General features: G+C 32.8%; 1 protein-coding gene across 7 annotated transcripts in view; it reads right to left on the reverse strand.

Annotated features, from left to right (window-relative positions):
- Nucleotides 1-18,129, reverse strand: part of LOC118190309 (myocyte-specific enhancer factor 2-like) — a 148,917-nt gene that overhangs the window by 70,413 nt on the left and 60,375 nt on the right. For 3 of the 7 annotated variants that reach the window (XM_035361002.2, XM_035361005.2, XM_035361008.2), the window contains one exon: nt 6,302-6,481. In XM_035361002.2, the coding sequence (XP_035216893.1) occupies nt 6,302-6,355 (54 nt within the window). In that variant the 5' untranslated portion in view covers nt 6,356-6,481. Of the gene's footprint in view, nt 1-6,301; nt 6,482-7,573; nt 7,709-13,297; nt 13,536-13,614; nt 13,755-18,129 lie in introns of those variants that run through there. The other 4 variants (XM_035361006.2, XM_035361003.2, XM_035361004.2 and 1 more) reach the window with 4 other exon arrangements.

Raw genomic sequence — 18,129 nt, forward strand, 5'->3', positions numbered from 1 at the left:
AAAATGCGACGCACACGTGCTGATGTAAAATTGTCAAGCGCGTGTGCTGGAAGATTAAGGTTTTAAATAGGAAGCAAAGCTGGCAGTAATTTTATATTATTATCATATTACAGTATAACAACTTTATGTACCATAATTTTGAAAAATTTCTATTTTGCTCAGAAGTTTGATGATTATCAAAAAATAACTATTTTGAAGACTATTTAGAGAGTTTATGTACACACTATATATTTCAAACAAAAATTTCTGCATATAAAACCACTGTTAATTAAAATTTTTAATCTTCAAACATGAAAATTTGGTATTTACATTTCTGAAGATGTTAACTTCCCCCCCCCAAAAAAAAAGCATTGCCACTACATATAAATTAAATAAATAATTTAAAATGAAACTTTTTTCTCTGTATACAGATTTTGATGGTTATGCAACTCATCTTCATGTATTGGAGGGGGGGTGGATTTTACATAGTAAGGAGTAGATGATTTAAATTATTTCTCACAGTTTTGACATTTACATACCCTTGAAATGAAGATCTGACTTAAAAAAGGGATATCCAAAACAGCTTGAAATACCAAATGTACCATAACCATCTGGAATAATTATGCACATCATGACAGGCATGAAAAAGTATTGGAGATTCAAACTTGATCATTAAAGTGGATGTAAACTTGTTAATAAAATCCAAAAACCAAGGTAGATATGACTCTTTTAACAGCAGATATTTGGTTGTATAAGCTAAGGGATCAAGAAGTCCTTTAGTCTCCAAATGAATATTGCTGGACAGAATACATTGTCACCAGCAGCAATAAATGTTCATTGGAGTCCTATTTCAACAAAGAACTTCAAGACTGGCAATCCTTCTTTTCAGTCCATCACAATATTACACAAGGACGCTATGTGAGAATGCTCATCAAAATGTTAAATTTGCATTCTGAATATCTTCAGAAATCATAGCCCTCTTGATAATTATATTTCTGAATATCTTCAGAAATATAATTATCAAGAGGGCTATGTTCTTTTATTCCATCTTTTATGCAAAATTAATATACTTCATGCCAGCTGAAATTAGTTCTGTGGATTACTGTAAGTTATAAGAAGCTATGAGGTACTCTAGGATTATCCTGCCCTCCATTTTCACCAAAAGCTAGCTTCTGTGTCAATAACCACAAATAACTGTGTAGTCCTTTACTACGTGAGTCAGTTTCTTTAGTGTGTTGAAATATACTGCTTTTTTGGTATGGAATCATTTCTTCTAGGAAAATGTGTGTTTATAGCCACTAAACGGCGTTCTACATCAAAACTGATAAGCGATGGCAGTGCAATGTAAAGGGGTAGCTTTTTGAAAAGGCACATGGTTGGAGGGCTAAAGAATTCCGTTTCTGACAGCCCTCTGGTTTATTTACTGTTGGGTGCAAGAATTAACATCAACTGAATGGGGAGAAAAAAAGTTGGATTTAACAGGAAAGACAATTGTTGGTTGGAATAATTATATGAGGGAAGTGTGCACTCATTGCCTTTTACAATGGGATTCGAAACAAACAGGAGGTCTGAACAAAATTGTAGAGATAGATGAGAGAATTTTTAAAAAGGCAAAAACCAAGTCAGTCATATTCTTCCAGAACAATGGATAGTTGGGGGACTCCGCAGAGAGATCAACGAGTGTTTCCTTGTAAAGGTTCCCAATCGAAATGCAGTAACTTTAATGGCTGAAATTCGGAACAACATTGCAGAAGGAACTATAATTTTCTCAGACTCGTGGAAAAGTTAAAAGATTTATGATTGGAAGCAGCGGGACTCCAACACTTTAAAGGGAATCACTGATGTAATTTTGTGGATCCTGAAACTGGTATGCATGCACAAAGTACAAAATGATTGTGAGGTTTTGCAAAATGGAGAAAAAAGAAACAACGCGGAAGTACCCCAAAACACTTGGATTCGTATTTAAATAAATTTATGCGGCAGTAAATGCACACGGATAACTTGTGCACACTTGTTTGTGCTTTAAAAGCTATCAAGGATTTTTTGCCACCAAAATGATTTATAAAAATATATATGGTTAGCTACAAGACTAATTCAATGTGTAATTATATATATATATAAAAATTACAGGTCTTTACTTTGTTTTGATTCTTTTTATTACATATTATTACACTTATATTTTTAGTAGTATTATTATTTGATAAATTTAATGTGTTTAGAATGCTCATTTTGGAAACTGCTTTAAATTATGATGGCGCCAAAGGATTTGCACATTTTCACGAGCGTTTACAGGTCGACGGGATAATTCCAAAGTACCAAAGTTATGTTACTGATATAACAAGAACGTATTTTAAATACCTACATATTTTGACATTAACTATTTTCAACAATGTAATCAAATGGTAGAATTTGTAACAAATAATGGATAAATGTGACAACCCATCCATAGCTGCCAGTCTTGAAATATGGAAAATGAGGAGATTCTAGAACAAAAAACTGAAATTTTTCGGAGACTTTTGATACTGCACCCCCCCCAAAAAAGTCCAAATTGACTTAAATGCATTTTAGAGTGCATGATTTTATTTTCAGTCTATTGAACTATTTATAATATAATTCTGAGGTAATTATACATTAATATTTGGTTAAATGTTTTAAATTTTTGTTATTTTTTGGCTAATTTCATTTCTTAATTTTCATACACTTCTTTAACTGAAAAACTCCCAAGAAGGGAAGAATTTATTGAACTATTTTTAAGCATGATGAAAATAAAATTAATAATTAATTTTCATACACTTCTTTAACTGAAAAACTCCCAAGAAGGGAAGAATTTATCGAACTATTTTTAAGCATGATGAAAATAAAATTAATAATTAATATGCATATAGTACATAATTCATGACTAATATTAAATATGCATAAGAGCGATCATAATCTGCAGTCACGCTTGTGAAAATATCTGGAGAAGTGAAAAGTCATCTGGAAGGGGGATGTTACACACACACAAAGGGCTGGCTGCAACATAAATATTTTTTATCAACATCATGGGTTACCACACTAGAAATGTTATTCATGAGAAAGTCTTGTTTAATGTCATTCACGATCAAGCACTTGATCCATTACCACAAGTAGTCAAAATACTATCAACAAGATCATGCTTTAATAATGACAAATAATTCATGTTATATATGAAAAAGAGCATATGATACTTCTGAAAAACTAAGGAAAATTAATTTACCTACCAAATTATTCATGCTAAGGAAACTACATAGCTCAAAATTAAAAGGAGGCAGAATCCCCAAAAATTCTACCATATTCTAAATAAAAAAAAAAATTCCCATATCCTTTATAAACAGCTCCCCCCCCCCCAATATGAAAGTAGCTTAGAGACTCTTCAAATTTAAATGTGGCCTATAACCTTCGTGCTAGAACAGATAGTTAAGTTACAGGTAGAAAATTTAAAAATAATCACATATCTGCATTTCTTTTAACTTCTAAAAGCTAGGCAGCTTAGGAGAAAACAAACTTTCTTCTGATCCTATAATAGAAAAACTGACTGACAAATGCAACAAAATACTAAAAAATAATAATAATTTAAATTTGTGAAAAGGGATTAGAGTAAATTGAAGGGTGCCCCATTGGATTATCACTAAGTTGGTTCTTCATTTATCGACAAGTTGCTGTTTCATTTATGGTAACCTGAGTAGTTGAATGCTGTGAAAACCCCATTATGACATAATTGGTTGCATGATTGGAGTGTACCTTGGATTATCGCTAAGTTGGTTCTTCATTTATCGACAAATTGCTGTTTCATTTAGGTAACCTGAGTAGTTGAATGCTATGAAAACCCTATTATGACATAACTGGTTGCGGAATTGCGGTGAATTTTAATGATGGGATGGATTTTGGTACATTGTTATTTTGTGGTTTACATGGTAAAATACCTAATGTTGTAAGGTTAATTTGAATTTTCTGTATAATTTTGAATGAAAGGGAGAAAGTATTACCGTAATTTCCGGAAGAAAGGCCGCATCAGCGTAAACGTCGCACTCGAGAAAAATGGTGGGGAAAAAATTTAAATTACACAGAAACGCCGCAATAGATTAAATTGCGCGTGACATCGTCGTGAGCGGTATAAATGCAAAAACTCAACCTAAATCCTGATATATGACATACCAGTTAAGAAAAATGCATGAAATGGGAACCATAACTCAAAAAGAAATTAAAGGTAAGAAATGTTTAGCTTCTGTGCCGTTTAGAGACATTTTCAAAAATTTTCCGTTCCCTTCTTACTTAAAAACTATTCAACAAGTACTTGTACCCAAACTGATGGGATCTGTATTTGGCAGAATGCCAAGATAAATCCATTCATGCTGAAGGGGAAATACGTCAGAGTTCCTTATTGCAAGGCAGGTGAAGTCGTGTCCGCCTTTGAAAAAAATTGCAGAAAAGGGAGGGGTGGAGAGAGGATGGGTCCTGGAAGATTCATCGAATGGCAGAGGAGAGAGACTATTCAAACTGATGAGAATGTTGATTTGAAAGGGGGAAGAATGTTATTGTTCTGAGATCTCGTTTAGGGTGAATAAGGCATGTAGGTCCGTTCAAGGGAAAGAATGTAAACAAAATAACGTTCGCAAAAAGCAACTGAGTGGTCTTTTGTGTGGGAACAGCACCAGTCTATGCACAATGACAAGGCCATCCAAACTATGTACAATGACCATCATAGGAAATATTTTATTTTTAGTGCACCTAAACGCCGCATGGGTAGAAACGCCGCACCCGCTGAAAATTTAAGTTTTAAACAATTGACTGGTGTGTAAATGAAGGTTTACTTAGTTGCCATTATAAGTGTCCTGTTTGTAGGAAGGAAATGCATATGGTTGAACGTCAGAGAATACCTGCACTACAGAGGTTTTTTTTATGCTTATTTTTATGAATTTATGTAGTGATGTCAGTATATAGATTCTAGTTCAGATCATTTTAGGAAGTTTTTGGATGCTGTTAAGGAATTTTGTTTGATTGAAGACAGAGAAATATCTAAATAAGGTAAGTGGATATTTCCTTTGTGTAGTGCTAAGATGAATTTCCTTTTCTATGTTATTTCACTGTTTGATTTAAAATGTAGTTGATTATAGATCAATGTGTACATGGACAAAGTCAAGGGAATACACAATGCCTAGTTTGTGCAATTCTTTTATTTTTTTAAAAAGTGAAATAGGTCGATGTGTACATGGATACCGAGTTTGTGCAATTCTTTGGCTTGTTATTTTGACTTTGTGTATTTTTGGCAAAAATCGCCACTACACAAAGCCAAAATAATAAGTCAAAGAATTGCACAAACTCGGTGTCCATGTTCCACCAAAAATCGCCAAGGGGCACCCATAAATATAATTTTACCATGAAAAGGATATAAAATAAATTCTTAAAATTACAAAAGCAAGAGTCATAAACTGTCACAAAATAAATCACTTTAAATCCAAATACTGGCATTTAAAATCTGAAAATCCTGAGTAATTAAAGCAAGTATGGTAGAAAGAATTCTAAACCTCATTCAGTCTTTCATTATGACCCAGTCCAAAAATAACTAGGAGCAACTCAATCAGGAAGTAAGCTGATAAAAATATCAACTATAAGAATCACCATAGCAATTAAAATAATAACAAACAAAATATTCAGCATCGAGTCATGTTCTCTTAAATCATACTGAATAATAGAGGAAACCAAAAGAGCTATAAACAGTTTGATTAAACACTTAAATACAGTCTCATAGATCAAGAAACTGGTGTCCATACTCGAATAATTATGGACAAATGTGAAATAAGAAATACCATTGAACAACACAGTACCATCTAGAATGAGAACAAAGAATAGACATTTTCAAACACAATTCGAAGAAAAAAGATTCTGAGCTTGGGTTACGAAACAGCATGAATTTGAGTACTTAAATCATAAATGCAGTTTGGGATTTAGAAACCAGTCACTGACTAAATACGGCAACCAAGTTTTTTTATTTGGCTCAATATGGAGGCTATATTATATTCGATTAAAATTATTTTGTGCCTCGCTAAAAATAGACAAGTACATTATAAAGTTTAAAGAAATTTATCACATGATGATTTTAAAGAAATGCATAGAACATCTTTCAAAGTCATATAAAGCACTATCAAAAAACATCATTTATACTGTACAGAAAGAAGCAGCTGCTCTCATAGAAGATAGAGAAACTGCTCTTTACCCATACAATCAAGAGAAAACAATTTAAAATAAATCATAATGCGTAAAGACACACAATAAATAACAAAAGCTGATAAAGATAACTACTAACCTGTCTGTTTCGCTCATCAGTTATTCTTGATATCTGTATCTTCTTTCGCCCCATGGCTGTAGTTTTCACACTGGGAACTTTATAAAATCCTTCCAGTTCAAAACTTAAAACACAGTTTTAATAAAAAAAAATGCAGTTGCCTTTCGTCTCAATGGGCAACTGTTTAAATCTTTTGATATCCTGCAAAAGAAATATTTATATTCTTTTAAATAGTCTTAAAAATTAAGCATAAGTAGCAGTTAAAAAGCAAAATGGTATTTTTATTAATTTAAGATAAATTTTAAAAAAAAGGGGGAAGAAGGAGATTAACACTTTTCTTTTCAAATATCTTAACAATTTAAAACACTTAAAAGCTAATTTGATTTCAACTGCCACGCAAGTTATCTGCAGATTAAAGACTACTAAGACACAACACATAATTCAACCAGTAACAAATGACTTATACAAAGCATAAATTTAGTGTCAATTGACACGACATATCAATTGAGATTAAAATTTGTATGTAATAAGAACAGGGATAAATAGGATAAAAATCAACGTATTTTAATTTATATGCTACATTTTGTCATGCTCAGTATGCCCTTCTTCAAGTGGAATAACCTTTTCCAACATCGCTGCCATTTCTCAAAGACCTATTCAAAGCTCTCACTTGCAAGTCTCTTCAAAATTATTCCCAGTCTTTACAACAGTTAACTCATAACCAAAATGTCTACATTTAAGTTTTTTTCCTGTAGTAGTATTAATAAGGGGGATTATCTGAATCTATACTTGAACTATTGACTGATGGGGCTTTTCATCATTCGAATCTTTCAAATTCTACTCTAAAAACCACAAACATTTTAAACTCAAAACTTACTAAACATTAGTTTTATTAACATCCCAACAAAAACATTCCTAGAAATAAATTGATTGCTGCAATTTCAATTAACTTGAATCAAATTGTAGGTGGCCCACATAACTTAATTTTTGAGTTAGTTATTAAGGTGATGACAAAGCAAATGAGGGCTTTCTGTCTAAGGAGAGGGATGCTTTCATGCAGGACATTTTGAAGTAACCTGGGTCATATTTACATTAGACAAACATAAAAGCTGACATGCAACCTGTTTGTTAGGATTTGAATCTAGGTTGAAGTATGAATGTTTAACATTCTTATCATTCTGCCATGGATGGGCTCCTTCATACAGTAAGTAAAATATTTTGTAAGTTTCTACAGTTTGTTTCGATAAGGTGATGCAAAACTGAATGCTGCAATTGTTTAGAAATATCAAATACCTTTTTAAAACCTAGAAAATAAATATTTTGCATTACATTGCACAGCAAGAGCTGAATCAAGCAACTTTGCTTTACTCATCATGACTTGCTCTTTTTCCAATTCATACCAATGTGTTTTCTGATTGAAGATAGAACCATTTGCAGCAACCAGCCTGTGAATATACAAATTAGGCTGTATATACAGCAATACTTTGTCAAACTATATACATGTAAGATAAAAAATATGTAAATCAGTTTTATAATTTAATTTAGTAATAGCTTAATTTCTCATGTTTAATTTGGGCATTTCCTCTCTCTATCCTAAAAATAATAGCAACTTTTTTCAACCGTGCCATTTTTAGATTGATCTATGCCACAGAATTTGAGTAAAGCTGATGACATAGCTTATTCGGAACTTGAACTCAAAATTTTGAAAACAGAAACTTTTCTAACCTAAACCAAAACCTTCTCTTGGTGGGCTTCCATACTGGATAAATGCACACTTAGCTTCTACTTTTGCTGCCGCTTGGATGTTATTTCGTCGTGCTCTCTTCCTATCACAACAGTCAGTATCAAAAATGTAATATTCTGGAAATAGGCATGAGAGTGCCAAGTAAATAGCGGCCACAAATGTCAATTGCAATAAAAATGGATATTTAATATTACTTGGCTGCCAAGTTTCCTAATCTCACTACGAATTAAACATTTTAACATACTAAGTGATCAGAATTCTTCCTCTTTATTATGGATATCCGTGCTACATCATCATCTACATTGCTATGTCAATTTTTCTTGTTTTCATTATGCATTCTTAATGTTTCATTTTAGCCTCATGAGAATATATTTTCGTATGCATGTTCTTCATTGTTTAATTGTTTTAACAAAGTTTGCATTGTTTTCATATGATCAAAGGCAAAAGTGGCGGGGAGCAATTTTCTCAAGTACTCTTATAATTATTATACATTGAACATCGAGGAAATAAAACATACTCTTATAATTATTATACATTGAACACTAAGGAAATAAAACGTACTCTTATAATTATTATACATTCCAATTAGAAGACTGCATTTCACATTGGACAGAACCATCAATTTCTTACTGCTTCTCAATTAGTAACTTGTATAATTTTAACTCAATCTTACTAAACAGCTATTTTAGACTTGATCTTTACTTGATAAAAAGAAAAATCACTTTCGCATCTATTGAATATTGTTAATTGACTGGAAATTAGTTTGTTCCCCTTGAAAATTCAACTAGTTTCCAGTCCATAGCAATAATTACCTAGTTTGTTGGTCGAACTTTCACTTTTAATTATTCTACTTTAATAATTCAGTTTCAATACGCTAATGAGTAAATTTCATTTCAATAGAATTCTAACTTAATTGCTTTATTTTCAAAGAAATAATACACTCTTAGATAAAAAAAAAAAAAAAAAAAAAAAAAAAAAAGACGCACCGAGAAGATATAAAGCAAATTGGACACAAATTGATATGCATACAGGTTTCGACGGAAAATGTAAAATTTTACATTTTGGCTGCCAATGAATGAACGATTGTCGCTACAGCGCATCTGATCTGCACCAACTAGCAGGATATTTAAGAGGAAAAATTACGATCCCAGGTCATAAATTCTTCATGAATTTCATTCCGTGTACTCTAGACAGTAGTAGTAACTATGCCTCGCATACAGGTGCACGAACGCAGATGTCAGAATTTGAGAGCAGTCATGTAGTTTTTCTCAAAGAAGCCAGTTGGTCTTATCGGCGAATAGCTCGACATTTGAGCAGGAGCGATGCCACTATTAGACGATGCTGGCAGAAATGGGAGAATCATGGCCGCACACAGCATCAAGAAGGAAGCGGTAGGCCTAGAGAAATGACAAAACGTGGAGACCGAGCAATCGTCAGAGCGGCACTCACAGCCCCAGATGCATCATTATCATCGATTGTACATGCAACTAATGCTTTAGTGACCGCAAGGACCATTCATAGACGGCTCTAAGAAATGGAGTTGAGGTTATGGCGCCTTTTGCATCTACTATCATTGACTTCTGTACAACGTCAAACCCGTTTGCAGTGGTGTCGGGCTCATTCGCACTGGAATGTCACTGACTGGAGTAGAATAGTCTTCAGTTATGAGTCCTGCTTTGAACTGAGCCCCGATGACCAGCGAAGGCGAGTCTGGAGACGTCCCAGACAGCGGTGTGATACCAACCTGTCTTCCAGCAGACAGGCTGCCGACAACCAGGAGTGATGGACTGGAGTGCCATTTCATTTCATAGTAGGACCCCTTTCGTTGTCATCCGTCGCAACCTTACAGCACAGCGGTAGTTGACAAAGCTCTAAGCCCCACTGTGTTACCCTTCATGTCACACCACCCTGGGCTTACACTTCTGCAAGATAATGTCCGCCCCCACACTTCACATGTTTCTGCTACTTGCCTTTAGTGCTTTCCGAAGTTTACCTTGGCCAGCATGGTCGCCGGATCTCTCTCCTATTGAGCCCGTTTGGAGTATGGACAGGGCCCTCCAACCAGCTCTGTATGTTGACAGACAGAATTTGGCACGATATCCCTCAGGAGGTTATCTGCAACCTCTATCAATTGATGCCAAGACGAATAACTGCTTGCATAAGGGCCAGAGGTGGACAAATGAATTACTGACTTTCACATTGTGAAACTCTATCATTTCAATAAATCATCTAATTTTTCTCAAACTGCAATCATTTATTTTTCTGCACATGTACATCACTTCCACCGATTTTCATCCCATTCCGGATAACTCCTTCTTGGTGTTTTTTTTTTTTTTTTTTTTTTTTTGTTTTTGTCTAAGAGTGTATATTCAGATATCTACAAGTATATATATACAGTTTTTTCTACGAGGTGGGGTCAAGTGCTATGAGAGCTACACCAAGTGATATGTAACTTGGGTTCTTTGCAGAAGAGTTTTCTCTAGGAAATCAGTAAATGAATACGACTGGAATTTATTACAATAATAACCCGGTGTCACCTCAACTTTTACCTGTATTTATGAAGAAAATTCACCTTAGCCAGATCAAATGATTAAAGATAACCAGAAAAATGACCAAACTAGACTGGTTATTAATTAGTATGAAAAGAAGCTCAGAGGCAAGAACAATAAGAAATAACATCTGAGAGATATCAATGGAAAAAACAAAAACAAAAAAACTAGATGGAAAACGGTATATGGTAAGACTTATACAGATTTGTTATGTCAGTATGGGTTCTTTCCACTATGACACAAAAGCAGAAAAAACTATATCTTAATGATATTTATCTTCATATACTTCACTGTGTCGTAATGATCTTAAACTTTCACTTGCACAATGAAATCACAGATATTTAACTGACCACTTAAATACATTAGCTACTATTATTTTAACTTGTAAATGTGACTGCATTTCTTTTAGCTTTATACACATCTTCCAAACCTAATAACTTAAGATAGTAAGAAAGAAATAGGATATGACAATTCATCTACTATTCAAAACTTTCTTCATTATGAAGAGTAATATTAATTAAATAAAGCACTAGATTTTAAGCCAACAGTGAAAGAGAAACAAACCTTCATGATTTAGGAAAATAAACTCAAACAGAAATGTTCTTATGATAATATCAGTTGCATTGCTGGAGTCAGTAGCATTATGTGTCTTAGCCATGTCAGTCATCAATGACCAACACCATACACTTCCTGTTCAAACCACTTCAGTCACTAGTTACTGACAGTATACTTTTTTGTTGAGGCTCTGTCAATCACTACTGACTGACAATATACAATCTAAAAAGTTATATTCTTCTATCAATCTCTACACATCAATTATAAAGCTACTGTATCGCTTGTCTTTCTCTTGATTAAATTACAGCATTTGAAAAGTCTGTACCATGCAAAGAATTAACTGCACTTGAATAGGGAAGGAATTTAATTTCTTGAAAACAGACACAAAGTGATTAAAACTGCAGATATATCATACTTGTGGAAACACTATAAATATGTTAAAGTTTTGAGAATCTTCACAAAGAAAAGGAAGCTTGCAATCACAGAATTTTTACACAATTTAAAGTCATATTTGATTACTTTTCTGTAACTTAACAAAACACAAGGAACAAACACTCATATTTCACAGCCTATTCTACAACAGCTATTGGATTCTGCTACAGATTTTAATGTAAAGGAACATTTCAAGCAGACCTTTCAAGAAACAAACATATTCATATACAGAATTATTCAAAAATAATAAAATCAGTTTAGCCATTTGGCACAAAATTAGTATTGAGAGAAGAATGGAAATCTTATGAATGAATATGTGAAATCTCAAAAGTGAAGCAATGATTACAACGAATCATTACAAAGAATTCAAAGTGGTACCTAAATGGACATTTGCACCGCTGACGGATCAGTACTATTGATAGTCTAATGATCTGACATTTCAAAACTGACCATCAAGATCACCGAATAATGTTAATAATTTATTGGGGATGCGATATGTCAGGCATATTGTATATGCCATCCCAATTGTAATACAGGAAGATTTAGAAAGTATGCCATCAAAACACCAATAAAGTTTGCTTTTGGTTTGTTTGATTATGGCAAAGCATGCAAGGGCTATCTGTCGCAGGGAAAGGATGTCTTCATGAAGGACTTTCTATGGGAAATCAAGTCATTTCAATGTTATATATGAGAAAAATTATGAAAACTGTCACTGAGTCAACTATTTGCTCGAATCTGAACCCAGGTCAAACTACCAATGTACAATGAATTTAGCATTGATAAGGACTTGCTCCAACATATATGGCATTCAATTACTATATGGTGACATCTATAGCCAATTCAAACATAAAAATCTAGTATCTTTTTAAAGCAAACATTACATATTTCTCCTCTACAGTCACTTTCTAGTTCTTTCACCATCTTATAATGCTTTTATTCTTCCCAAATTGTCAGAGACAGATTTAGTTTTGATAAGGCCCTAAGCTATTTGAGATATGGGGCCTTTTACATTATATTTTACTTTTTGAGGGGTCCCCCAAGAAAGTGGGAGCCCCAAGCTATAGTTTATGTTGGTTATAAATAAATCCTGCACCGCAGATTAAAACACGAAGGATGATCTTATAGCTGTAGCCCATTCAAAACAAATATATTTAATTGCATCAAATTATATTTGAGCTACTTAAAAAATCATTCCAAGCTGCTGGGTCGTTAAAAGCAAATTCTGAACATTTTCAATTTTAATTGTTAAAAGCTAGGCTATGTTAGGTTAGGTTGCATTAATTATGGCACATGGAGGGATTCCCTGTGCCGGACTTGCCAAGAGAAATTTATTCCTTTTTAAACAACTATGTAATTATAAAACAATCAAAAATAGTCATAACAGAAAAGTAAACATGTCGATATTAAAACAAAATTATGCTTATAATTTGAGCACATGTTAAAGAAAATTATTATCATATAGAATTATATTAATGACAAACACTGCCAAGCAATGATATTAACTCATTTTATTTTTAAGAACTGCATTTTTTAATTAATGAACGTACGAAAAATCACTTTTAATAATAGAAATAAGAAGGAATTAATTCCATATACAACTTTCACACCTTGATGAAAATACAATTAAGACGTTATTTATGCACTGATTATTATTAAAATGTTAAAAATGGGACACGAAATATACATTTTGGTCTTGATGCAATGTTTCATTATTCGGTTGTTTAATGTTAAACATACTTTTCCATTTCTTGAATAGAAAAATGGGCAGAGATACTGTAATAATTAATTCTAAATATTCGACAAAACAGAAACATTATTGCTAATCTTAATCACGTCCGATACGATAACTACCAGGCAGGTCCTCCACTATCAAGATAATCAAAAGCGTGTTCTGTCGTTTTCAAAACACGCACGCAGTCAAGGAGCCATGACAGTTAATTTTTCAATTCGCGATTGTCGGATGATGAAGCGAGACCTCGCGGAGGTAAGCTAAACTGTCAAGAACAGAAAGACATATGCAAGTGTAAACGCATACGCCAAAAATAGTAACATACCTTACATCCCCTTTCAGCGTCTGATGATCTAGCCGTTCCTCCATCAGGCATGTGCTTCCTAGGGTTACTTTACTCACTATTGGCGACGTGAAGTCAATACAAAATACGCCAAGAAGATTGCTAAGTTTTCAGTAAATCCAAATGACAAATGAAAGAAGAGTACAGCAAAAACATTTTTTCCGGAATAATTAGAGCATAGCCATTTCAAAAAATATTTTTTTCCGGATAATCTATAATAATTATTTCCAATTATTAAAGATGGAAATAAATAACTTACGCTATTGTTAGATAACTAACACTGTTACGATTCGTTTATATATATATATATATATATACATAATTAAAGAAAAGAGAACAAAGTAAAAAAGACCTTTGTGGTCAAGATATATATACAAAAATATTTATATATATACATATATATAACATAAATCAAGAGATACCTTAATTAATCGATTTTTATTAATTCTCCGTTAATTTTACCATCTTTATTGATTTAATTATTTTAATTCTCTTTCGATTTTTTAATTAATTTCGCAGCATTCGCGACTTCAATAATTAATAAACTTAATTCTGAAATTCATAACTCTTGATTAAGTATCTGTATTATGACCGAATTTTTGAATAATTTTAAATCTGCATCGACCTCTCATCCATATGTTGTATTCTAATTTACTAGGTTAGGCCAATTTTCATTAAAAAACTGAGTAGAGCCTTTCCGACAAAATTTTAAGTTCTGAACATATTCTGCATAATCTCAAAATTTCTCTTATTAACGTCTTGGAGGAGTGCTGTTGTTTTCAGATAGCTTGTGCTTGCTACGAATAAAGGTCAGAAATCATTGCCATTTTCAGCGAGGCCTTCTTTCATCGTCCATGTTATAAGTGCTTCATGAGCATAAAAAATTAAATCATTTAAAAAAGTAATTTTATCCGTATTTCTAAATATTATTTTGAAGTAACATATGCATCTCAGACATTAAAAATCCTCACTTCAAAATTTTAATTCCAGTTCTTGTGTATACCACCATTTGCATCAAAAATAAGTATAATGACTGCGAAACTTGGTAGTAACATAACACTTTGTAATCGTCTTATGATGTTGCGTGGCCCCAACTTGTCTGCAACAGTAGTAGTGACTGCTATGAACTGTAAATTATACAAACTCGTAAGAAGGGTTTAAATCCCTTTTTATTTCACTTTAGAAATCACAGTTGTGTTCACTTGACGCTCACAAACTACGCCGACCCGGCGGTTAAATAAAATAGAAAACTACAACTAGAAATAAATGACAGGATGAATAAATAACGAAGTCACTATCTACGAGGCTCTATAATCGTAACTACTTAACCGCGTTCTAAGATACAGCTGAGATTCAGCAAACTTACTGATTAAGAAGTTGAAAGATTCAACGAACTGCCGAAATAGGCACACAGGCCGAAACGCGCGGTTCTTAAATTTTCTACCTAGCAACCTTCACGCTCGCGATTCAAGAAGCACACTTACAATTTCGTTTCCCTTCTATTTAACTCAATTTACTTCTGCTAAAATTTGAATACTCTGCGCGTTCTACTAAGATTTACATACTCTGGCATTGGCAATTCTAGGGGAAAGTAAAGGCTTGGCAGGAAAGATAGCTTAAAATAAATGTTAGTTAAAATAAATATAAACCCTACAGTCTATATACTTACTTTTTTAGTCACACGATAACATAACGTTATATTTCCTTATTTATATCACTTCATATTCAAAAAAGAAATAAAGAAACTAAAGTCGGTGTTTCCCTCCCGAGTTTCATTATTTTTACTTATTTAATGGCAAAATTCACTCAGAGATGCGAGACTAAAATCTGACGTTTTCAAGACAAAGTTCAACCCCTTAAAATTTGCATAAATGACACACAATTAAATTTTTATCGCAGTTATCACTTTTCCTAAGATGATGAAACAACCAAAAAGTGGAGGAAATCTTTCAGTTGGTTGGTTTGGTGGATTATGGCAAAGCAAACTAAGGCTATTTGCCTAAGGGAAAAGATGCTTTCATGGAGGAGTTTCTAAGGGAAACTGGTTCATATACACGTTACACATGGGGAAAACTACGAGACGATCGGAATTACCAGTGTTCAGTGATTTTACTGCTCGGCCGCTGGTGGGCCTGAAAAATGTTTCGGAAAAATCAGAAATTACTAGTTCTTTTTCTTTGCTTCGATTTAGCGGACTTTACTGTAGAGGTACGTTTACAGCCAATAGCTAGTTTTAACACTAAACTAGAATTCAACAACAACGTACAGATACTCAAAAGGAAATTTCTTATATAATGATTGTATTGCTATAAAATAATTACGAATTAAGAATAAAAATTACGTAAGTTATATAATACTTCCAGACACAGAACTTGGACTTAAATCTTTAAATTTATTTTCTAAAAAATTGAAGCCACGTATTAGTTTAAAATATCTTAGAAATACATATAGTCGAGACTGATTACCCGATTCGTCGATACCTACCCCAGTTCGGATAACTAGATAAACTATACTTTTCCTAGATCTGCATAATGGAACCTCAGGGACCATTTGTGACATCTGCTGCGTGTCAAAATTATATTTATTAATAACAAAGCCTGAATCTCTTCCAAAATAACATATTTTTCTAGGTATGTTGACCATACAGCGCATACTGTGAATTTATTTAGATACGGATGTGGCCCACTATAATACTTTTTTAATAACCACCTTAGTAGAAGTCACGAAAATTTCAGAACGCGCCACACTCTGGCAACCATAACCATAACCATTCTTCAGTGTTAATTATGAAGCTACATCGCCATTTTCATATACATTCTTTTACTGTACTCGAAATGTCAGATTACTTCAGGTTCCAATGATTTTTGTAGACCAATCTTTTTTTATTTTTATTTTTTTTTTTTTTTTTTTTTTTTTTTTTTGTCTTAAACTAAAATACATGCTTGCATGATTTAAGTGCACTGGAAGAAATTGCCATAAATTTTCTGAAGGAATACAGTATTCCGCAAAATTGCTAAAGAAAACAACCTTGAATGAGACTACCACAAAATTTCCAATAAAGAAAATGAAGTAAAAACTTGTTTATATCTTGGGTAACTGACTGATTGTCACGATGAATACCTAAACGTAAAATACGAATGTAATTTCCGTATTTGGCGGCGCACAGGCCTTTAAACGCACATCCTTTTTTACTTCCTTGTACGAAGTAAAAAGGAAGTATTGTAATCGCGAAAAGTTTCAGGCAGCATATTTCAACGAAAATATCCATTTTGACCGCTATCGAATGCAATTTAATGATGTTTTTGCGTGATATCTGTACGTAAGGACAGAATAAAAGACTCTTTTCCTTCAAAAAATTATAAAACTGCTTTAAAATTAATTCTGAAGAGAATTTTTCGTGGCATCTGTACGAACGTATGTACGTATCTCGCATAACTCAAAAACGAGTGGCCTCAGAACGTTGAAATTTTGTATATAGGACTGCTATAACATATAGATGTGCACCTCGTATTTTGGTTGCAATCGGCCGCACCAAACGTATATAAATATATTTATATATATATCCACTCTTTTACCCGGCTCAGTGATCTCAGTTTCTTTATCCTTATATGTTTGTAAATTGTACATTTTTTGCTTTAAAAATGATTGTATTATGTTGATTTTATCTTCCGGTTAAGGTTTTTATGCCTTTAGTAAATCTCTGTGCAATATTTTTACAATTATCAACAATTTTAAAGTTGTCTAAGTGCCCCTATGCCTTTTTTTTATGGCGGCCATTGATCTTTACATTTGAAACAGGAGACTAGTGGATTTGTTGCCAATCTAGAGAAACTTAGTTTCGCAACAACAAAGATAACGTATTCATTTATTATTGCCAATTAAATCATGCTTAATTCTTTCTGGAATTTTTTCGAGGAAATAAGTGTTTGAGATTTACTTCGTAATTTTTAATATAGATATTTTGAGTTTTTATGTATTTTTGCCTTCTCGCGAAGTGAGAACTGAATTAATTAAATGAGAAATACTCAATCGTCTGTGAAAAACTGTTTCTTTTTTTGTTTTGTTTGCTTAATTTCTTTTATACATCATTCTAGCTTTATTATAGTATTTGAATAGAACATGTGGCAACGATTAGATAATTCTATTCTTTAAATGATATAAATTTTGTGCATTATGAGTTATAATATGAACGAAATATATAACTTAACTGTTATATAATTATTGGATTATATAACAGTTAACTTAGTTTCCGTTATATAATTATTATATAAGTTAACTGTTATATAATTATTAATACTGTTAAGTGAATCTAGCGCCGGAGTGTTGCTATGGTAAACAAATACTAGAGTGAATTTTAAAGAATGCATTTATTCTATTGTGGTTTATGCGCTGTCGGCGAAGTAGATTTAATTCAATCCAATAAGTTTAAATGAAATGCAAGAAAAAATGCGTATAATTTAATATTCCGTACAAGGAAGTCATGTGGTGTACACATAA

This window comes from Stegodyphus dumicola, chromosome 9 (genome assembly GCF_044657685.1).
Source record: "Stegodyphus dumicola isolate Sdum_Otavi_A_Nest chromosome 9, ASM4465768v1".
Lineage (NCBI taxonomy): Eukaryota > Metazoa > Arthropoda > Arachnida > Araneae > Eresidae > Stegodyphus > Stegodyphus dumicola.